The sequence below is a fragment of the Biomphalaria glabrata genome, chromosome 7 (assembly GCF_947242115.1).
Source record: "Biomphalaria glabrata chromosome 7, xgBioGlab47.1, whole genome shotgun sequence".
Taxonomy (NCBI): Eukaryota; Metazoa; Mollusca; class Gastropoda; family Planorbidae; genus Biomphalaria; species Biomphalaria glabrata.
The window spans coordinates 27,740,684-27,758,138 of NC_074717.1; the positions used below are offsets into that span (position 1 = coordinate 27,740,684).

Genomic DNA, 17,455 nt, shown 5'->3' on the forward strand with positions numbered 1-17,455 from the left:
AGTTGATTTTAAAAATTAAATTTTTCGCTTTCAGAAAAGAAAAAAATAGCCGTTGCATCATAACTTTGAAAAGGTCTAAAATATCATGATGTCGGATTTTCAATATCTTTTTTAATTTACGAGATCTAAACGGGACGGACGGACGGACAGACAGACCACACAAACTAATAGCGTCTTTTCACCTTTCGAGGGCCGCTAAAAGAGACAATACTCTTAAATAATGAATGTTAGATTTTTTTTTAACTGGAACATTTTTAACCCCTTTTTCCCATGGATAAAAACTCTGGTTAGTGAATATATATAAATCTTCTAGACTAAACAGCCCTTTAGATCTACACGTAGAAGATGGTGCGCAAAATGTTCATTAAAATTAATTTATTGAACTCTTGCATGACCCGAAGAAGTAGTCTGTTCAAGGTAAATATGTTCTAGTTCTTTAGCCAAATTATATTCTTTTCATACTTTAAAAATTTATAAAGGTCAAACCAACGTCAAACTACTAGAGTTTTACCGATGTGGCCAACGAGTAATTCTTTTCCTATTTTTTTATATAGCAACTATCAAATTTCTAGGAAAATGGTTAGAGGCATTTTCGATTTTTTAATTCTTAATGTGGTCCAGATGTTACATTAACATACCTATTCTATCGTGTCGTCATGGTCAACCCTCTTTAGGGCCTTTCTCTACCTATATCCTGTAACGGATGCATGTGTAACTCAGATGTACTTGAAGTATTTTCTAACGATGCTTGATTATACTACGTGCGTGAGTACCTTGTAAGATGTATTACAATCGCGAGCTCTTGGAGCATGCTAATCCGTCACAAGAATAAACAAGTACCAACTGGAACAAAGACTCAAATGACCAAATTGACTCAAGGTGAACTTCAAACAATGTTTACTGTAGAATGGACCACAGTCTAGTCCGTCACTAACAGCGATGTTTACCCCTCAAGAGACTAGCAGTAACTGATTTCTAAAAGTCTATTCTAATTTCTAACCCAAAGTCTATGTCGTAACTATAAAATGTATGTTCACTGTCGGTCTAATAAAGTGTGCAACCCAATTAACTAAACTAGCTAGCTAACAATCCCCATGTTTTACTTAGCTTATATCAACTCACTCTGGCTAAAACTTTATACATGTTATTTCTCCCACACCTAATCTTGGATCAAGCTGAAATTTTCCACAATTTCTTTTACCTGACTACACAAGAATGGATTTAAAACTAAAATTAACCAATTAACTAACTATTGGTACAATAAATTACTTTGTTTGGTATCTCAAAAAGGGGAAAGAAATAGTACTTGATTGAAGTGGTGGTATAACCTGAATAAGTCCCCTTTATATTATGCTGCCGTCCGAGACTTAGTGAACACAAACATGAAATAGAAACAACACATAACAATACAATCTTCCATGTTCATAAACTCTTCCCTAGCAGAGTGGTTACCGCATAGGATTGAGAAGCCTTGTACCCTTTTTTTTTTAAAAAAAATACATTTAAAAAGTGATTACCCAGATTCCCCTTTTTATTCACCCTTTCCAACTGGTCCAGACAAGTGATAGGATCATAGCGTATTGAGAACGCTAAAAGCATGAAATTGCACTAACAAAAACAATTGGTAAAAAAATATTTGTAATCGCACAGATTTATTATTGTTAGTCTAGATCTATTACAAATTTAAATACATGACATTCAAACTAATTGATATACATTAATATAAGCTTTGTTTTGTTTTTAAAGTACCAGTACCGGTATTTTTTGTATTTTGCATGTTTATAAATTTAAACACTGCCACTTAATCTTAAAACTATTAGAACATAATGACTTTTTTACACAATTTTTTAGAATGACATTTTTACATGTAATGCTGCATGATATATATTTTATATATATAAAACTAATGCATTTATCATAATTTGAGGGGGGGGGGGGGTTGTTTGTTTGTTTTTTAAACACACATCATGTTATTTCAATTTAACTTCAAACTATTTCAAAAGAGGCAGTATTATCTGCTGACATTATCCAGGTGTTAAAAAAAGAAATATTACCAAAAGAATTGATCACTATCAAAGTTTATTATGTTTTCTTTTTTTGTGTTTGCTTAAATTCTCTGGAGACTTTGTGGTATATGAACACAGATGACAAGAAAAAGCCTTTACCTCAGTGTGAACTACCATGTGCTTGTACAGGTTACTTATATATTTGGTGCTATAGCCACAATATTGGCACATGTGTTCTTTTACATTCTGGTGCACACGCCAGTGTGTTTTTAATAATTCTTTGGATTTAGTTCTGAACCCGCAGGTTTCACACTGGTGGTCCCGCTCCTCCTGATGTGCTGCAACATGTCGGAAAAGATTATTCTTGGCCCGGAAGTGGCGGCCACATATGCAACATCCATAGGGCATTTTGTCAGAGTGAATCAACTGGTGTCTTTTTAAATCACTATAATGTAGACAGGTGTATTGGCACTGATCACAAGAGAATCTGTCTTTGCCATAGTGAGCTTGAAGGTGGTTCCTGTGCACTTTGCTGTCTGAGCAAGAAAATGTGCAAAAGAAACAGAAGAACAGGTCAGAATTGTTATGCTCAGTCTGGGCATGCCACCTGATTTTTCTCATGCTTTTAAATTCAGAATTGCAATCTTTGCATTTATATTTTCCATTACCAGAATGAACAGCTATTATATGACTTTCAAGAATAAGGGCAGAGTGTGCCCAGAAGAAACACTTAGAGCATTTGAAAGGCCTCAGGTTATCAGGACAGGAGTTATCAATGCGATTCAGCAGCTTTCTTGCACTGCCACACAAAATGCTGGAGTCAAATACTTTCTGGTTCTCAACAGTTTTTCTCTTCTCATTGCTTTCATGTGACATTAGAGATTTATGCATTGCAAGCTCATCAGAAGAGAGGGCAACAAATTTACACCACTGGCAGAGAAAGACTTTCATATGATGCTTTTCCTGAGCATGGTCAGAGATCAAAACTACACTTTTACTTTTAAAATCACATTGGGGGCACTTGAAAAATAAAAGTGGCTTTACATCATCACTGTGAATCAAATCATGAACAATTAAAGATTCTTCCTTCTGAAATGAGGTGTCACATTTCATACATTTAAATGGTCTTCCTTGTTCCTCTAACAACTCAGCTTTAGCAGAAAATAGTCCTGGGTCAACACCGTAGTTTTCAATATGAACAAACAAATCATTTGACACTCCTGATTTAAGAACAGCTTTTAGTAGATTTTCAGCACTATCACTCATAAAGGCCTCTGTATCAGATGACAGACAATTGTCACCAATATCTACATCATGAACTGGCTTAGTAATTCTGTTATCATTATTGGTGTTAGCTCCTTTAAATGCTTCATTACCTAAGATTCCTATCAATGCTCTGGTTCTATCTCTGTCATTGTTTAACCTATGAACATTGTCTAGCTCAGTGTCAGTAGAGACAAACTGAGTTTGTACATCATAAAATGTATTGTTCTTCTCTGTCTGGCAACCAGAAGTTTTCTTTTTGTTATCCAAAATAACTTCAGGCTCCCCTTCTTTAATGATATAAGAGTTGTACTGGGGTATGTCATCAACACAGACCTCTGCCTCCTGGGCTATAGTGACATACACTTCATATCTAGTCAATACTACACCAGGCTTTTCACTCAAAAAGTGAACAAGTTTGGCCAGATTTTGTAATCTGCTATCCCCATCCAGTCTCAGACTAGCAAAATCATTTGGATGCGAACTTGTACTGTGGTTCATTTTAATCAATTTTCAGATCCATGTTTGTGAAGATCAATAGAAGAACTTGCTCGACAGAATGTACTGAAAAGAAAGAATATGTCAAATATAGCAAGTGTTTTTAGAAGCAATAAAAATTATAAATCAAACAAGAGTACACAAAAAAAATAATACAACTAAGTTACTTGAAACTCTCTCATTGACTAAAACTTGGAATAAATCCATGAGATTTCTTTGTTCAAATAATATTTAAATAATAATTCATTTAAGAAATCTGAACTAATTTCTTTTTTTTTTTGGTTTGCAATCAATTTCAAAACATGGACACACTATTAATCTTTCAAGTTTGTTAAAAATAAAATTCTAATAAGAATTTTCAGGCATCAGAAACACCAGACAGCGATACAATTCAACAAGCAGAAAGGCCACAAAAGTTGTCAAGAAAGAAAAAAATGATAATGGGAAAAATCCAAGATCCCTCAGATTAAGGACTTAACAAAAGAGGGGGATGTGCAAGGAATGTACAAACAAATTAAAGATGAAAAGAATGGATTTCAAGCTAACTCACACCTAAGTGAGAACAGAGATGGTGAGCTCATCACGGAAAGCAGTAGGGTAATTGAGAGATGGGCTGTGTAACAATCATTTGTTTTTGAGTGTAAAGATGTTGTGATGTTATGATGATATTGTTTAATCACAGAATGCAATTGTGATTTTATAATACTCTATTCTACTCTACCTTCTACTCTACCTTTAGTCTATAATAATACACTATATATACATATATTTTTTTTACCTACTATATATCTAGTCGATACACTATAGTAGTCACTATAAACTGTTAATTTATATAAACTATTATAGACTTATAGATTTAGATATAGATTTAGTCCTAGACCTCACAGGAGTGACGTACCTATACTGTAGCTAGGTGAAAAAAACTACAGATAATTTAGAGATCGCGTTTTTTTTTTGGCACTTGGAAATTTATTACACTTTTAATTGAAATGTTAGCAGTTTTAAAGTTGTGTTATCGATTACTTTAGACAATGGCCTAATTAATGCTTAATGAGGATTTTTTTAAAAAGTTAATTACGTTTTTTTTTACTTATAATGAAAATATTACTTTTTTGTTTTCACCAATACAGAAGTTAGAGAACAAAGGTTAATTTTTTTTTTTCCACATTAGATACCATGCCTGGCCATAATTCTACCAAGTTTTATCGCTGTAAGTCTTATGTGGCGCTTACAAAGTGGAAAATGCCATTTAACAAAGAAAATAATGGCCATTGACAGTTTTGGTGATAGTCTATATTATATATAGAACATTTTTTTAACAAAAAAAACAACGTCAGGCTTAGTAAAGCCTAATATTCTGCATTTATTCAAATAGTTTTTATTTACTAAACATGTACGCACGAATTTGAAAAAAATTTGTTTCAAATGATTTTGATCCCAGTTTTTAAATATTTTGTTATTTTCTGCCATAACAACTCCGCCATTTTGTCCACACCTCTCTGACACTTCTTGAAGCTCAAGACCCGATAATTTGTTTATTTCCTTCAATATTTACATTCTAAACAAGTAAAGTTAATTTAATAAATCTAAATGAAATCAGCTTTGTGAGCTAGAAATTTACTACTAATACTAGATCTACTATAAAATTTCTTATTTAATAATAATCTATTGTCAATGAAACTCAATTCCAACTTTTTAACTTTTGACCTGGGGGTGTGTCTCTTCTGGCTTAGCCAGAAACAAGCTCTCATCTTACCTGTTCCATGTCAACCAATGTTAGCTAAAAACGCCAGAAAAAAAAATCATAACTTTGTAACTGCTGAACATACAGTCATAATTTATACACCATTGGAAAGTTTTATTTAAGTATTTTAATGATGTACTAATGAAAAATTGTTTTTTCAAAGATAAATTGGTAAAACTTCCCATCAAAGGCCCCTAGTTTTTCAGGTCAATTATTTGGCAGCTGTCTATCCGCACGTATGATGACATACTGAAGTGACCTCAACTACATGCGCATGCTCTACAATCAGAGCACCCCCGGTCACTGTCTCTCTCTCTTCTCTTTTAGTAAATCTTGTATCTATGAAATAAAGATAAAGATTTTGATCTACAAATAAATTCTTTGAATAATATTCATGTCTAGATTGTATTTAATGTCTTTAATAGGGGAATTTTAATTAATATATTATTAATTAATTATACGTCTCTGCTAAAAAAAAAATTAAATCTAAGTGTGTGTTCTGTTTATTTTAAATACGTATTTAAATACGTTTTTTCTGCCCTCATTTTTTTTAACAAAGTATGACTCTCCGACTGAATCATTTTAATGGGATAATACTAAGCAAAGCATAAGTATTTAAAAATGTATTACTATCTAAAGATACAATGCCATAGTTTAGAAGATATAATCTTATTTTTCTAGTTTAATATGCATTTCTAGTAAACAAAAAATTAGTATTTTGTATATTTTTAGGTTTGCAGAGGTTTAGGTCCAGGGTTGATGCACTGCCGTAAATACGTAACTGGGTATTTTTATTACGAGCATGCTACAAATCGACATTTTTTAACCATGACAAAGTTGCAGGCCATAATATGTCTCCTTCTGGCTTGAAAGACAAAGGACGCGAATTATACACTTAATTTAACCACTAGTTTGGGTTTCTTCTTGAGTCCACGAACAATCGGATGTTACTAAGTAAGCCGATTCCGAAGAGGTAAAGTTAGCCATTGTTCGTGCATTTGCATGCTCCTGTTTTAGGGCTATCTAACAGGGCTGTTTTCTTTTGCATACCCTTCTTTATGGCAGCTTCCTTTCTTTCACTATCGGCGAGGTTCGTACCAGCACGCTCAGTTTGTTCTGTTGTCCATCCTGCGCGATTTTCTCAAAATATTTTTTATACACGTAGTCGTCAGAGTTCACCTGCAGACATTTCTGTTGGTAAATCTTGTTCGTTTCTTGGATCTATGTAACCTTTCACTTAAATTATCCAATCACACAAATCTGGATAACCCACCACAGATTTGCTTGATTGGTTTGATTTGCCTTAAGTCACATGTCCACATTTTAGTTAGGACAGTTTATTATCAAGCTATCCAACAGTGAACATCGCATCGTCGCTTTCCCTTTTTTTTTTTTATTTCTGACTGATTCGGATACAAAATCCAGTGTAAGTTTTCGATCTTTTCAATTCTTTAGTTTTCTCTTTATAGTTTCATGCTAAATGTTCGGGTATGTTTTACGGTGGATTTCACAACTTAAAATACTTTTACAAGTATTTGTAAAGATCTGGCAGAAATAAAACCACTGTTCAATGAAACTGGAATTTTTTTAATAGCGTAGTACATTTGTAGCATGCTATTTCCTTTGTGACTGCAATGTACTTTCCTAGATTTTATGCTTGAGAGCCACCACGTTAGAAAATTGAATCAGAAATATTCTATAAATATCTTTAGATCTTCTAGTTTAGGTCTACCTTTCATATCTACATTCATATATATAACCCATTTGGTTTAAGCGCAACCGCAAATTATTTTATTTACATTAATACAGCAATCACCAGCAATGAGCCTTTGTATTGTATGCATAGCCTTTGTCTCCTCTACCGGCTTTAAATATTTTTTAAAAAGTTACATTTTAGTTAAAATGCCGGTAACTCCACCGTTGTCTGGTTTTAAGTCCAGAATGTGAAAGGAGGAAGGGTGAGCACACATGTTAGGCTACATACTACTCTTCATAAACATCTAGCTACTGTATTTGAAAATGCGTGGATTTCAGATAAATATCTGCTCTAAGGAAACCCATTAATCATTAAGTTTAATTTATTAATAAAATAAAGAATATGATGCACATATACGAAACCCATTGCGATTAGTTTAATTTAAAGTAATTACATTAAATAAATAATTTGATCCACTATATTACTCTTCCAAAAATAATAATTTAGATCTATTTAAAACATGTCAAATGAAAACAAAATAGCGTAAGCAAAAATATATAAATATAGGCCTATGACCCATATATATATATATATATATATATGAAACCATTCATTTGTTTCTAAGCCTCACAACAACAAAAAAAAAAAAATGTTTAATTCATTCTCATTATAATTTTTTTATAGCCTACTTTTATAATATTTTATTGTTACATAATATAGATACAGAGTTTTCATGTCATTAGAGAACGACTAGATCTATCACGAACTATTACATGATACTACCAACACCGTCAAGCAGATAGTAACCTTGTGACCTGATTACCATAACGATAGACAGCGCGGCACTGCCACTTGCGTAACATTCTTCAAAAGGGGCTTTTGATGGGAAGTTTTACCGATAAATTTTTTATTTCACCTCTCCATATACTGGCTATAACTAATGGATGGGGGAGGGGGTCCAAATGTGAAAATCCTCCCCCCTCAAAATGAGTGTGTCCGAAATTTCTTTTTACATTAAATATTATGCCATCATCTCATGTCATGGAATTTTTTAAATCGAATAATTAGTTCAAAAGTTAAAAATTTTTTAGTAAATTATTTTGACCTCTTCTTTGCCTTTGTATTTTACTTATTTTTTTGTCCCACTTTGGTTGTCTTGTCTTACATAGTCACTTTGAATTATTTTTTTTAATCTATATAGATCTAAATATTATTTAGCTTTTAAACATATATTTTAAGATACAATAAAATTTATATTCCTGTGATGTTTTAATGTTATTTAACTGTTAATTAACATTATGAAATAATATTTTAAGTGAGAAAATACGCCCATCTGACATGGCATTCATTCATGGCCACTCCCCCCCCCCCCCCCCCCAAGATGTCTAGATCTAGTCTAGATCTAATTCTAATGTACATGATCTGACTTATTGGAGTTATGACCATGTAATTAAAAGATGGCCTGATGACGAGAAGGAAAAAAAAAGAGGGCTGAGCGAGTGATTTGACTGGACCAAAATAAGAGATTACTTTCAATCAAAAGCCGATGGAATTGTTAATACCTACAAAAAAACTAATTACACACATAGAATCAGCAATTGATGAGCTTTAAAACGATGTTTGAAATTTTCTTTCGGGTCAACAGAATACGAAGATATTACAAAGAATAAACTTCAACCTGTAACAGTTTCGTACACGCTTAAGCTATATTAATATTTCAAACAGTAATTGAAACGTCATCCATTTCTGTGTACAACGGTGTATCACATGACTATATACGACTTATATTTACATTTTTCAGGCGGACTGAACGGCTTAGGCTAAGGAGGTCAAGCCCCCTGCCAGGGACCCCCAAATCCTGGCTTAAGTACGCAACTGCGGTAATCCTGTATATCAGCGTCCCGCGTTCATAAAATGTCGATAATTAGCCAGGATAAAATTTAATTCATTTAATGCATGTAATTAGTGTTTTTTAATAAATTTGGATTAAAAAAAAAGAACCTTTACATTTTGAATGACATAAATAAAGTACGTTAGCGACTTTTAATATGATCTGCACGCCGCCATTTTGTTTGTTGGTAATGTACAGTGGTGTTGCCAACTTGTAGTATTTTAAGGATCTTTTTTTTTTTTCACATTTTGTTTACTAAAGGCTGTTGCAAGTGTTCTAAAGATAAATAAAGTAATTAATAATAGAAACTAAGGTAAATTTTGATGATGGATAGATGAGTGGATGGATGTTTGTGGTTGGTTATTTGCTTGGATTTATGGTTGGTTGCATGGTTGTGTTAGGGTGTTTGATGGTTGGATGTTGTTGGTTTGCTGTGGTTGGTTGGATGGGTTGTTGTGTTAGGATGTTTGATGGTTGGATGTTATTATTTTGCTGTGGTTTTTTGGTTGGCAGTGGTTGGATGGTGTTGGTAGGTTGATTGTGGTTGATTGGATGGATAGTTTATTGGTTGATTTGATTGATGGTTGGTTGTGATTTTTTTCTTGTTTGGCAGTGGTTTTTTGGTTGTGGTTGAATGGATAGATGGTTGGCTGGGAGGTTGTGTTAAGGTGTCTGATGGTAGGTTAGTTGGATATTGTTGGTTTGCTGTGGGTGGTTGGATGGGTTGTTGTGTTAGGATGTTTGATGGTTGGATGTTATTATTTTGCTGTGGTTTTTTGGTTGGCAGTGGTTGGATGGTGTTGGTAGGTTGATTGTGGTTGATTGGATGGATAGTTTATTGGTTGATTTGATTGATGGTTGGTTGTGATTTTTTTCTTGTTTGGCAGTGGTTTTTTGGTTGTGGTTGAATGGATAGATGGTTGGCTGGGAGGTTGTGTTAAGGTGTCTGATGGTAGGTTAGTTGGATATTGTTGGTTTGCTGTGGGTGGTTGGTTGGTTATTTTTGGTTGGATGGTTTGATGGGGTTGGTAGGTTGGTTGGTTGTGGTTGGTTGGATGGTTTGATAGTGTTGGTTGGTTGGTTGTGGTTGGTTTGATGGTATTAGAAGGTTTGTTTGTTGGTTGGATATTGTTGGTTGGATGGTTTGGTGGGGTTGGTAGGTTGGTTGGATATTGTTGGTTTGCTGTGGATGGTTGGTTATTGTTGGTTGGATGGTTTGATGGGGTTGGTTGGCAGTGGTTGTTGGTTGTGTTTGGTTGGATGGTTTGATGGTGTTGGTTGGTTGGTTGTGGTCGGATGGTGTTGGTAGGTTGTTGGTTGTGGGTGGTTTGCTGTGGATTAGCAGTGGTTTGTTGGCTTGGGTTGGTTGGATGGTTGTGTTAGGGTGTTTTATAGTTGAATGTTGTATGTTTGCTGTGGATGGTTGGTTGGCAGTTGTTTGTTTGATGGTGTTGGTTGGTTGGCTGAATGAATGGCTTATTAGTTGGTTTGATGGTGTTGGTAGTTGGTAAGTTGTGGTAGGATGACAGGATGGTTGGTTGGTTAATTTGATTTGTTTGATGCCTGAATGTGGTTAGTTGGTTGGTTGGCTGTTCAACAGTCTCCCGAATCGACAGGAATAACAAACAAACTAGTGTGACCATAAACGAAACTAATATCCGATTCTCACTCCATCACAACTACGCTATTACACTCCTGGCACTACTTGCTCTTATCGAGACCTAAACGGGGACTGAACTAGCCTCCCGTAATTGTAATTTGTAATTTGAGGCACATCGGCACAATTTAGGCCATGTCGTGCCTGCAGTCCCTTAAGGACTACTCTCTCTCTAAACAACAAGGGCCAGATTCTTACAGTCATATCATTAAAATCAAGGTCTATTCACAGTTAAAATAGTAAAGGTAGTAAAAATTTAAATATTTGGTAAAAATCTAATGTAAATAGTGCATGTTCACAAATTCATAAATCAGATCTTCGTAGATAGCCCCACTTCCCGGATAAAGCCCAGTACCTTCCTAGGGTCGACATTATCAAATAGTGCTTTTAAATTAGTGGCTCTAAAATATTTCGCCCTGACATCCTGGTATCTGGGGCAATCAACGAGGATATGTTCCACGGTGAGGCGAGAGTCACAGTACTCACAAAGCGGGGGCTCCTCTCTCTTCAGTACAAAAGAGTGCGTGAAGTAGGTGTGGCCAATCCTAAGTCTGGACATGGTCGTGCTACCACGCCTTGTCAGACCCTTAGATGTGGGCCGCCACCTGACATCCGCCACAATCTGCCTGAGTTTACTGTGAGTCTCAGCCTCCCATTGGTTCTGCCACTCTCGATAGGTGGCAGAGGCAATACTTTGTCTCAGGTCCGAGTAGGGAATTTGGGTTCCTGACACCGCATGATTTAGGGCTCTCTTTGCTTCTCTGTCTGCGGCTTCGTTTCCCTCAATGCCAACATGGGAGGGGACCCAGATGAAGGTGACATCCCTACGGTCGGCTGTTATTTGGTCCAACAGCTTCAGGCTCTTATGTACCAATGGGATGTCAGTCTTCATCCGCCCAAAAGCTTGTAATGCAGATTTGGAGTCGGAGCAGATTATAAATTTCCTCCTTTCTGGTGCTTTTACCGCCATAAGTGCAAGCGATATTGCGTGCAATTCGGCCGTAAAGATGGAGCAGCCATCGGGGAGTCTACGGGAGATTGTTTTGTTCCGAAAGGAGCAGGCACACGCGACCTTTCTCTCCATTTTGGATCCGTCTGTGTAGATGGTGCCACAATCTCCGTAGCTCTCCTGCAGTTCCCTAAAGTGGACTTGTAGTATGCTTGGGTCTGTATTTTGTAGAATATTTGCATTACACAAATAAAAAACTAGTGTTTAAGAGGGAAGACATATTAGGAACTCCATTTATTACGAAAACACAAGCGGTGTTGCACTGACGCGCTAGTGTGCAAATGTACATATAATACTATTATGTTACAGCTTTCATCGATCATCTTTGGTATATAAATTTAAGAAAACACGCTGCATGTTTTTTCACGTTTTCATTGCGTTTTATTCTATTGATATCTGCGCTCTTTTTGTGTTTGACATTTGTGACGATACGAAGCTTGCATATACAAATTCACTGGTGTTTACCTAGCAGTCGAGAGAATTTTTTTTAACAATACCTCTGTTCATGTCAGAACTTCGTGGAACTTTCAGAAATCTGCATGGACGCTGATATCAAAACGGCTCAAATAAATTTACTAAAAATATTAAAAGTTGATGTACATCGCTGATAAAAAAAAAATACTAGATCTAGTTCATAGGCCACATGGGAAAAACTCTAGTTTGACCGTTATAATTTTTCAAAGTAAATAATAAATAGGCTAAATGTAAATTTTCTTGACTACTAGATTTAGATCGCTTTTGAAATGACTATCGCGTTCGGGAATTTCCGAAAGTAAGATTGACAGTTATAAACGTGTCCACCCAACTTGACCAAGACTGAATTCTTTCACAATTTATCTCCCCTCGCCAAGCCCCAAATTCCACCGGCTCTAATGTTGTAAACTTGCCATACGGGTATCACATAAACTACCTTGTTCATCCCTATGTTTATGTTAAGTTTTAATTGTTTACCGCTCCGAATGATGGGCAACAAAATAGAAACTGTACTACCGCTAACCTGCAGGTAGGAAGCACTAGTCCGTAAGAAAAGAATCGAAAAAAGTGAACAAAGTTGTACCTGGTTTGGTTACGTAGTCATACGATAGGGGACAATTCTATACACTAAATCTACACTGACGGTTGACATCCTTCGGCATGTAGATAAATGTGTGAAAATGAATTTTCTGAAATTAACATTCTTCCCCCACCAGTCAACCCCCCCCTCCCCCCCCCCCCAAAAAAAAAAATGAACCAAGTCGAATCTATATAAGAGAGACTCACAACCATCTTAACATACTACGGCACTCTAGAATTCAAACAACAGTTTTTTTTAACAGTTGTTAGGCATTGTTATTTTGTACTTCTTTACGATCTGCTTTGTGCTTGTGATCTCATAAAAGTTCTTGTAACACATTATATAAGTGCACAATACAGAAATGGCTGTAAGACGTACTCGAATAGTAAATTTAGATCAAATCATGACTGATCAGCAGATAAAAGAGGAGAGGTGGACTTTAACAAGATTATAAGCAGCAATCAATACAAAAGAAAAGTGCCTGGCCTGGTTAGCCAATTGTTGATTGATTAGAAATACATACGAGACTGTATCATTTGTCATCAGCCAGCAACATTGGTCGCCTATGCCCACCCAAGGAATCGACGGCTTCCGTTGGTCATGCCGGGGATGTGATTTTCGAAAATCAGTTTGAGACGATTCGTTCTTCAGTGGTAGTCGCATAGCACTTGAACAGTTGTTACAGTTGATTTACTGTTGGTGTTATGACATGCCCCAGTTTAACATTATCCATGAAACAAATATTTCTTGCAAAACTATTATAGACTGGTGCAATTTTTGCAGAGACGAATGTGAAAACTATATAGAAAGACACTGACTTTTGGAAATTGGTGGCATCGACGAAAATGGAGATCCAATTGTTGTTGAGATTGATGAGACAAAATACTTTCATCGTAAATACCATAGAGGTCAGTGGAGAGAAGGCCACTGGGTGTTTGGAGGTGTTGAAAGACTTTCCAAAAAATGTTTTTTAGTCGAAGTTCCTGATCACAGTGCAGCAACGTTAACACAAGCTATAACACATTTGGCCTGGTACGCACATAGTATCTGATGGATGGGCTGCTTCTGCTAATATAGCAAACATAAATAATGGGGTCTACAGTCATTCTGTAGTAATACATCAAGACAACTTCGTAGACCCCAATGACAGCGATACACACACACTCAAAACATCGAGAATATGTGGATGAGAGCAAAACGAAAATTAAAACATCAATTCGGAACAAGCAACGGACTCTTCCATTCATATTTAAATGAATTTATGTTCAGGACTGCCTTAGGGCATAAACATATTTTCTGTGAACTATTGGTGGGGATTACTGAATCCTATCCTATGCATTGATGCTAACGTCAGTAACTGTTTTTGAAATGTATATATGTTTATGTATGTGTGGCATATTTTTTATATATATATATGTGTCTGTGAAAAGAGAGAGCAAAAACTTAATTTTTTTTTTAACATCAACTAAATAAGTTTGTGTATTGATATTATAATAAGGTAATAATTTTTTTTGTGACCTTTATAAACGTGTATTTTTGTATTTTATTTCAAAGAGTATTGTTATGGTAAAATAAATATTAACATTGCACATGGTTTACATTGTGTTTTAAGTGTTCGATTTTGTTTTTGTTGAATTTTTCTTGTTTTAATTAAATCTAATAATAGAACGAGATTCCAATTCTAGGTCTACCTGTTTTCAAAATCATTAGGTTAAGTTTGATAATGTATCGGTAACTGTATGCGTGCAAATATTGGATTCCTTATAATAAATATAGGCCTTATCTTAATCGCTCAGTGTGTAGTACTGTAGATCCTAAAAGGATTAAGCCTATACTAGTAGCACTGTCTACGCATGTAGGCTATTACATTATTTCGAAAAATGTGTTAGAGCCTACATTAATTTAGTATTACACTGTAGAATTAGGAGCGTCCCTTTTATAAGAGCATATATATCATAAAACATTTTAACAATTTGATACATAAGTGGCATCCATATTTCATTCTTACTATAGCAGTTGACTTGCTTTCCATCAGTTTTAAGTAAATTACAACCAAAATAACTCTACGGGCTACGAAATATTTTCGTTAAATCTATAGTAGATCTAGACTCTAATTTAAGTCACTATATTCGCGGACTTTTTTCGAATTATCTTCACTGAATCACCGTAAATCTAGTCCCTAAAATTCGCGGACTTTTCACAGCTGTGTGCGAATTATTTTCACTGAATCTACTGTAAATCTACAGTCTATATCTAAGTCACTAAATTCGCGGACTTTTCACAGCTGTGAGAGAATTATCTTCACTCTATTCTATTGGATTAGCGTAAATTAAGTCTAGATCTAAGTCTAAGTCACTAAATTCGCGGACTTTTTTTCGAATTATCTTCACTGAATCACCGTAAATCTAGTCCCTAAAATTCGCGGACTTTTCACGGCTGTGTGTGAATTATTTTCACTGAATCTACCGTAAATCTTGAGTCTAGATCTAAGTGACTAACTTCGCGGACTTTTCACGGCTGTCACTGCTTCTACAGTCTAGATCTAAGTCACTAAATTGGCGGACTTTTCACGGCTGTGTGCGAATTATCTTCACTGAATCTATCGTAGATCTAGACTCTGTAGGTTCTAACTCAATGTCACTAAACTTCGCGGACTTTTAACGGATGTGAGAGAATTATCTTCACTAGATTCTAGTGATTTAGCGTAAATCTAGAATCTAGCGTATTTCTAGAGCAATCTAGACATCAGATGTACCTGTATCTAGATCCTTAAATTAACTAAAATTCACGGAGTTTTCAGGTTAAGCGCGAATTATCTTCACTAGATCTAACTTAGATCTAAATCTAGATACTATTTCTAGCTAGATGAGAAGGATGGATCGTGAGAAGACTCAAAAGTAAAGTACCAGTAGCAATTATACTTAAACACTGAATCATAATCTCCAAATACAAAATCTAATAAAATACTCAGAAAGACACAAAGATAAGACTAGATCTAGCGCGTCTTCGGTCGTAACAGTGAAAGGAAAATAGTGCTAAGTGAAATGCTTGCTTGAGCCAAGGTCGTTTTCAATCACGAGGTCGCGCTGCACAAGTGGGCGAAAGGCGGTGTAGACGCGTCGTCACTGGTCAGCTCAATGTAACCGGGAAAAAAACGAAAATAAACACCAGGTATCGGGAGGGAAAGAACTCAAGGTCCAGTTTTAAAATTCAAGGTTTTTTCACAGTTTTTTACGAAATTCAAGGCTTTTTCAAGGCCTTGAATTTAATATGAAATTCAAGGTGTTTTCCAGGTTTTCAAGGTGGCTACGAACCCTGTATATATGTATATATATCACACATATATATCACACATACATATAGATCATTCATTCCATCCTTAAAGTCTCCAAAAATCTTGTCATGGTAAAGTTCTACTAACATTGACATCTCTGTATCTTATATTTGTCAATGGCTGTAATTTGATCACAGTATTTTACTATTTTAAGTTTTTTAAATTCTGAAAAAAAAAAAAATTCTGGGAAAAATGAGTAACAGAGCCTAAAGAAAAACGTAAGACATAATAATTATTTATACTGGTGGGGTATCTAATAAATCTGGACATAGATCTAAATCAATCACAGCATAAGAGCATATTATATATATATATATATATATATATATATATGCCTATAAATATATATATATTTGACATAGATCTAGATCAAAAATAGTAGTTAGATTTGTAAAAGAAATGTTTATTTGTAGTTGGCAGCTTTCGAAATGACACGCCTCCCCCCGCCAAAAAAAATCTAGCCAAGTTGCTGATCAAGCCTTGACAACAAAGAATGTCGTGAAAATGACGCGGGGCGCTGATCTACAGGATTACCTGCTACTAGAGACTACAGAGTCAGTAGTGTCAGGCTGTACTACACAGTACTGAGTAGTCTAGTCTAGACCTAGTCAAGGCCAAGGCTAGTCATCTAGTCCTAGCTAGATTAGTACTATTACTAAGTAACTAGAATCTAGGTCTATCATCTAAGATTAGATTTTACCTAATCTAGAATTTATACATTCAGTAACATTCTCGTTGCGGTTGGCCTGAACCAGTATATAGAATCTAATCTAGACTTCTAGACCAGTCTGGGATGGTCTTACTCTTAATCTTGTCGGATAACTCGATCTCTAAATTATAAAAGAATATAAACAGGAAGTTAGTAAATTGTTGGCGAGAGTGGTCGCGTACTACCATAGCGGTAAATGTAAAATTTTGACTGTCATAATCATGGTCAAAGTTTAAAAGACAAAAAACAAAAAAAAAAACAAGCAAAATATTTTTTTTAAATACCATTTAAAAAGCTGATCTATATTGAGTGAAATTGCATCAATTTTTTAAATTTATCATGTAATTAGTTGTATTATGTTTATAGTATGCATGACTGAATGCATGACGAGTCGGACGTAATCATCTTTTTGAAGTAACGTCTGTAGGCTATTATTTTATTATTATATAAGATAAGATAGTATAATTAGTATACAGGGCGCCGCTGCCTATTGTGTAATGTGTGCCGAATGTAAGGGGCGGCCAAATCATTGTTCCAATATTCCAAGGTTACCTTTTTTTTTATTCTAAGGAGGCTCGAACGAAAATTTTGTCA

At 35.1% G+C, this 17,455-nt stretch overlaps 1 protein-coding gene across 3 annotated transcripts; it reads right to left on the reverse strand.

Annotated features, from left to right (window-relative positions):
• Positions 1–1,635: 1,635 nt before the first annotated feature.
• On the reverse strand, positions 1,636–17,035 carry LOC106076206 (zinc finger protein 254-like). Of its 3 annotated transcripts, XM_056034635.1 has the most exons (3): positions 16,853–17,035; positions 5,524–5,850; positions 1,636–3,833 (listed from the first exon to the last, which is right to left on the reverse strand). In XM_056034635.1, the coding sequence occupies exon 3, from the start codon at positions 3,768–3,770 to the stop codon at positions 2,073–2,075; it is 1,698 nt and encodes a 565-aa protein (XP_055890610.1). In that variant the 5' UTR covers positions 3,771–3,833; positions 5,524–5,850; positions 16,853–17,035; the 3' UTR covers positions 1,636–2,072. The 3 variants fall into 3 exon arrangements, with proteins under 3 accessions (XP_055890610.1, XP_013092514.2, XP_055890611.1); XM_013237060.2 differs by lacking the exon at positions 5,524–5,850; XM_056034636.1 differs by lacking the exons at positions 5,524–5,850; positions 16,853–17,035 and adding an exon at positions 5,169–5,515.
• Positions 17,036–17,455: the final 420 nt, after the last annotated feature.